General features: G+C 36.7%; 1 protein-coding gene across 4 annotated transcripts in view; it reads left to right on the top strand.

Annotated features, from left to right (window-relative positions):
* KIF16B (kinesin family member 16B) overlaps positions 1–6,754 on the top strand; it is a 278,826-nt gene that overhangs the window by 245,418 nt on the left and 26,654 nt on the right. The window contains exon 27 of one of the 4 annotated variants that reach the window (XM_025039945.1): positions 5,489–5,951. The exons of 2 other annotated variants lie outside the window; for them this stretch is intronic. In XM_025039945.1, the coding sequence (XP_024895713.1) occupies positions 5,489–5,551 (63 nt within the window). In that variant the 3' untranslated portion in view covers positions 5,552–5,951. Of the gene's footprint in view, positions 1–1,748; positions 1,832–5,488; positions 5,952–6,754 lie in introns of those variants that run through there. One more of the 4 variants, XM_025039946.1, reaches the window with a different exon arrangement.

Below are 6,754 nucleotides of genomic sequence, written 5' to 3' on the forward strand. Positions count from 1 at the left end.
TCCCTAACTCGTAACTTGCCTCAGTGATATAGACTCGTCTTTAATGGAAACATGGAGAATGATAGTATGTAAAAACTAGTTTATAAACAACGACAAGAAAAAATTAGACTGTTGTCATTCCTAGCTACTCAGGGCTCTAATGAAATTCACTTGGTGCCCGCTACACCACGACTCATGAGACATTTTGTGTGCTGTGCATCTATGCACACAGCTCTCAGTGACTCTCTTGTCTTTCTATTCCAGCTTCCAGAGTCAGAGCAAAGTGCAGGGTACTCTTTCATTCCTGATACCTTCAGGTGGTTCCATGTGTGTTCTTTCAGTATCTCCTACTTAATCATTCAACCCCACCAAGCCAACAAGTGCTGATGACCAGAGCTCTATGTTACTGTCTCTACCCATAACAGTATCCCTTCTGTTGCCTGTGACTGTTGTTTACCTCTGGCATTATTAGCCTTTGTAGAAAGGATTCCATACCTTGTGGAAATAGGCACTTACATTTAATATTATTAAGTGTGTTTCATCCAATGTTGTCTATTAAATCTTAGAATATTATATTCCTTTCAAGGAGCAAGCATAATTCAGCTTCATTTTAATGGAAAATTAATCTGAAATTATTGGGTTAATTAATTTCTTGTGACTGTTGTGACCTGCTCTTTTTCAATCTAACACCAAAAATCCATGTTTGATTTAGTGCATTTTCATGTGCAAACTAACAAAATTACTTTCCTGGAACTTCTTATTCAATTTAATTCAATGTACATTTATTTAATTCCTAATACATGCTGGAGACAGTGCTAGGCTTTATGTGGAATATAAATGAGACATTTCTTTCTGTTTAAGAACATATGTCTAAATTCCCATCGAAACTACCTAGAGGTAAAACTTCATACATAAACACAAACAGAGAGATGTTATTTCAATAGAACACATTTGCACTGGTACACACTATTATACATAGTGTGTGCTCAAAGGAATTAGCTGACAATTTTTAAAATCAAGAAATGCAGTGTGGGAAACCTCCTCTCCTTGAATCAGCTGTGTAAAGCAGTATTTTATTTTAAGCAAGCATTCATTTGCGTTTTGATCTTCCTTGCTTTTGAAATATTTCTAAGATGTGAACCTTGTGTTTGAGTTTATCTCCAAAAGGGATAAAATGTTTCACATTAAAGACACAGATACCACATTGGCACCTTCCAAGTTATATAAGTTAAATTTGTTAAAATAATGATTTGTAAAAATGATAGGTAGTAGCAGAAATTTCCAACTGTCATGAGATATCTTGGAGATTAATTTTCTTACCTTAGAGGAATATTAGTTGTATGTGTGACGATGGTGGCGTTAGTAGTGTGGGGGCCCAGGGACCTTAGCATTGAACATGTTGCACCATAAAAGGCCAGAGTAAGTTAAGAATGTTATGATGGTGAGTGGAGTATAAACTTGGCTTATTAATAAACCTATTATTGGCTCCACCCACACAAAGTTATCAGGCCAACTTTAGTTTATACCTGGAGCCAGTTTTTCCAGATTCTGGCTTGTTATTGGTTTGCATCTCATGCTCTAATCAAAGATCCATGCAGTGGAATCTTAGAAAGTTTCTAACGTGGGCACATCTTCCTATTGCTACCACTATGGCTGGCTGGAACCCGTTGTGGGCAGACCCTGCCATCAGGCAATCAGAAGATTACGACAGCAACGCTCCCCATGTATGACATGCTTTCCAAGCTTGTATTTCTCTTCTTGTACCCCAGATGTCAGCCCAGGAGGCAAAGGTTGGCAGATGAGGCGGTGGAGGTAACAGGAAGAGAATATTTCAGTCTCTGTCTGAGTTATTTTGAGCAGAAAGGTACTTTTTGCTATATTCGAAGCCTACTATGTTACTGTTAATTCAGTTGTATCGTAAGAAACTGCCGTTGTTGTAGGTCAAAAATGGTGGCACATTGGCAGTTTCATATGCTTCCTCTTAATACTACTGCTATCTCGCATTTACGAGGTATTACTAAGTGCCAGGCATAAGCACAAAACTTCATGTATCATGTCATTTGGTCCTCCTAACTAGCTTGCGTGGTGAGCTCTATTGTCTCCATTGTCCAGGTGAGGAAATTAATTCTGGAGGAGGATAAAGTAGGTCATATAGCTAGTAAGTGGCAAAGCCTCAGTTCATAGTAGGGTGTTTTTCAGAGCAAGCCCCTTCTCTTAGTAATCAGCACACTCTAAGTTTTAAATAAAGTTAAGTCTTCTGTAAAGATATATCATTTCTTTTGAAGAATTGTCATCTTCTAGCATTATCACCACAGCGTTAACCGGGATCCATTGCCTGATTATTCTTAAATACCATTTTGTTTATTGAGCAACCACTCTGTGCCAAGCAGTATTCCAGAACTGAAGAAACTCTAGAGCAGCAGTGTCCCTTTCCTCATCTCTTAACTGGCCATGGCTGTAGGGATGCCGTCTCGTTATAACCTTATCTTTATTTAATGCATTTTATTTTATTATTAGTTTCAAGTATACAGTATATTGGTTAGACATTTATATAGTTTATGGAACGATCCCCCTGATTACTCTATCTTCCCTCTGGCTCTACACATAGCCATTACATTATGCTGACTGGATTCCCTGTGTCATGCTCCCCATCCCCGATAGGGATGCCGTCTCATTATAACCTTATCTTTATTTAATGCATTTGATTTTATTATTAGTTTCAAGTATACAGTATATTGGTTAGACATTTATATAGATTATGGAACGATCCCCCTGATTACTCTATCTTCTCTCTGGCTCTACACATAGCCATTACATTATGCTGACTGGATTCCCTGTGTCATGCTCCCCATCCCCGTGACCATCTCTCAACTACAAACTTGTACTTCTTTAACCTTTCACCCCTTTCACCTAGCTCCTCAACCCCTCTCCCCTCTGGCCATCACCAGATTGTCCTCTGTATTCGTGAGTCTGTGTTTGATTAGTTTGTTCATTTTGTTCCTTAGATTACACATGTACGTGAAATCATATGGTTTCCTCTTTCTCTGACTTATTTCACTCAGCATAATAACCTCTAGGTCCATCCATGACATTGAAAATGGTAGAATTTCATTTTTTTGTGGCTGAGTAATATCCCATTGTGTATATGAACCGTACTATCTTTATCCAGTTATCTGTTGATGGACACTTAGGTTGCTTCAATATCTTATCCATTGTGAATAGCACTGCCATGAACATTTCCTCTATGACTTATTTCACTCAGCATAATAACCTCTAGGTCCATCCATGACATTGAAAATGGTAGAATTTCATTTTTTTGTGGCTGAGTAATATCCCATTGTGTATATGAACCGTACTATCTTTATCCAGTTATCTGTTGATGGACACTTAGGTTGCTTCAATATCTTATCCATTGTGAATAGCACTGCCATGAACATAGGGGTGCATAGAGCTTTACACATTAGTGTTTTGGTTTTCTTTGGATAAATACCTAGAAGTGCAGTTGCTGGATCAAAAGATTGATCCATTTTTAATTTGTTGGGAAACCTCCAGACTGTTTTCCATAGTGATTGTACCAATTTGTAATCCCACCAACAGTGTGTGAGAGTTCCCTCTTCTCCACATCCTCCTCAACACTTGTTTTTTGGTTTATTGATGATAGCCATTCTGACAGGAATGAGGGATATCTCATTGTTAACTTTATTTTTTTTGTAGAGAAAGATGTTTATTGTAATTGTTGATTTTTAAATATTCACCTCATGGCTCATCAGAGGTTCTGAGTCTCATTTGCTTATGGATTTATTTTTGAAACTTCATGCTTGATGTCACATTATTCTTATGCAAATTTATTGACTATCAGAATTACTAAAGATTATAAACTCAGAATATCTTTAAAGAGATTTTTGTAACTTTAAAATTACATATAATTTATAGAGTATGTTATTATATGTATATCTAAATGGATTTCAAATTGAATTCTAATAAGTAAAATGTGGTATGGTATTTAACAAAAATAGGCCTTAAACATTTGAGTTGAACTGCATGTCCCTAGATTATACTGCTTCTCAAACTGCAGTGATAAAGGACCAATGATTTACACTTCATCATTCATCAGTACTTTTGCAAAATGATTGCGAATTAATTACTAGAAACATGAAATGAAAAAATGAAAAAAAAAGATGATACAAAATACCAGCAAAATTCCTTTTTTTATGATATGTAGATCAGCAGACATAAAAGTACTGTGTAATTGCAACATAAGTGTCTAAAACACGGACCACATCTTGAGTAGCACTGTTCTATAGTGTCCATGAAACCATGCCCCGCCCCCCCAACCGGCCCCACTGCTTTCAAGACTCCTGTCACTTTCTTGCTTGTATCAAAAGACATAGTTATATATCTCAAGTCTTCCCTGTTGTATTCTTAAGTTACTTGAAGGCAGCATGATATTGCACACATGCTTCACATTCATTGAGTTATTTAGTGAATTATCAGAAAACCTGCCCACGTTAGCCTCAACTTAATGTTTTTTCTTTACTTTTTGTTGATTGATGAGAGGTGCATTTTTGGTTGCTACACAAGAATGTCATCTACTTGGAAACATTTCTACTAATCACCTTAATAGTCTATCATTTCAAGAAGTAGTTAATTAATGAAAACAAGTGAAATCCTCTGAAACCATAAATCTTTCAAGAATTATACAATCACCTTTGGAAGAAAGAACCTGAGAAATTTTAGGAAATTTTCTTGAAAGTACTAGAGCATGCAGCAGCCCAAAGCCACTTCTTTCTTTCTTCCTCATTTTCATCTTGAGCTAAAGCGTTATTAAGAAGGATGAAAAATAATGTGGTAGCTAAGAGTCTGGGCCTTGGAGCAGATCATCATGGTCTTGAATCCTGGTTCTGCTCTTTCGCAATTATTTACTGTCACTGCTTCAGTTTCCTTATCTGAAAATGGGATAAATAATACCACCACCTTCCTGGAGTTGACCTGAGGATTAAATGAGACTATGTACATAGCTTGGGATCTGGTACAGAGAAAGTCACTCAAAGATATTAAGTGGTACAATGATGGTAATGAAGATAGTGATAGTGATGGTGACGATGACAACAGTGATGGACCCTTTTGGCACATCTACTTCAAGATCCCAGGAAAGGCAAAGAGCACTACCTACCAGCAGGCATACTGTGTAAGAATATGAGTATCTTAGTTGGTCACATCCACTTGCAAATCAGTTTCTGAAGGCAAAGATGCGAGCATTATGTGAATATTATTATTCATGGTGATTCCTAGAAGATACCAGGAATCTGTTGCTGAAACGCCAGGCTTTTTTTCAACATGTAAAATTGTAATCTGAAAAGTAGATACGCTTTCTGATGATTTAATCAAGGTTGAGTTATTGTCCAGTGTGGAAAGATTAAAGGCATAGGATAATTTTGACTTGAGCATAGGTTTTCCACATTTACTGCTGTTATTCACAGGTGATTAGTTTTCTTTGCATGTCTCCCAGGTCGTGGCCTGCAAGACTGTCCGCCTGCTGTGGTGTCCCCAGCTCACCTGGTGTATGCTCTGAGCTTCTGCCTGAGAAAAAATAGAAAAGCGTCAGTGCCTTTTAGCAAAGCCCCTCCTCGGCCCTGAAATACACCTTTTTTTCAAACAATGTTAGATTTATTGACTCATAACACTAAGTGGGAACATATATACCATGGGAAGCATGGGGGCATCTTGGCAAGAAGTTGTTACAAAGAATTTGTGATAGGATTTGGGCTTCTTTTAGGAATTTGGTGGAGAGTGCAATGAAATGGGGCTTTGCTTTAAACTGGCTGATGAGCTAATTCTGATTGCGTGTTTTAATAATTCTTACCTAGAAGGCAAGAAGAACAGAAGGAGGTTAAAACTGATTGATAAAAAAAGAAAAAAAAAAAGTAGCACCCATCCATATTAGCCAGAATAATAGGGGAATATTTGATCATATTCATGGTTTGTGAAATGTTTTTGTCTGTGTTCAAATATGATTATGGAGTGGTTTTTATTTGTTTTTTTTTTTTTTTTTTGATCTTGCTTCTTCTTCATGCCTGGTGTTGGTATTCTTTGCAATTGTTTAAGGTTGATAGAAAAACACTGCAGCTTAGCTGTGAATACCAGGACAGCTTCCAGCTGCTTTTCTTTTCTTACAATAAAGGGATGCCCAGAGTTTATAGGTATCATCCTTTATAATGGGAACAACGAAATAAATGAATTGTTTTGAAAATAAAGTCTTGGTAGTTCAAATGCTTTGTCTGCCAAATATAGGTATCAGTAGTGGCTGTCAGTATTGATATATCTCTATACCCCCCATTACCAGAGTCATTTTTCTGGCTATGGTGCCTGTAACACATACAGTAGATATAGCTTTTCTGACCAACAACAGTGTCTCATTCGACTTTAGTTTTATGTTACTTCTAAACCTTAAATTTCCAACAATAGAATCATTTGGTTTAGACATTTTATATAGTTTGAGCCCTTTCAGTTTCAAAGTAAATTTCAGGAGGTAAAAATCCTTGAGTTTTCTCATTCATTTGGCTGTCTAAAAGATATCTAGCAATTCTATGCTTAATTTAACATTCTATCTCTCTCTGCTGATCTTACAAAATGGATAATGGTAGAACCATTATCAAACATAGGCAGAGATTTAAGAAATGCCTCACAGAAAGAATCATTTTCTAACTCATTTATGTTCTTATCTTTTTCTGGTTATCTGACTATATTAGCAGGAATTAGTTCATTATCCCCATTG

This window comes from Pteropus alecto, unplaced genomic scaffold (assembly GCF_000325575.1).
Source record: "Pteropus alecto unplaced genomic scaffold, ASM32557v1 scaffold45, whole genome shotgun sequence".
NCBI lineage: Eukaryota > Metazoa > Chordata > Mammalia > Chiroptera > Pteropodidae > Pteropus > Pteropus alecto.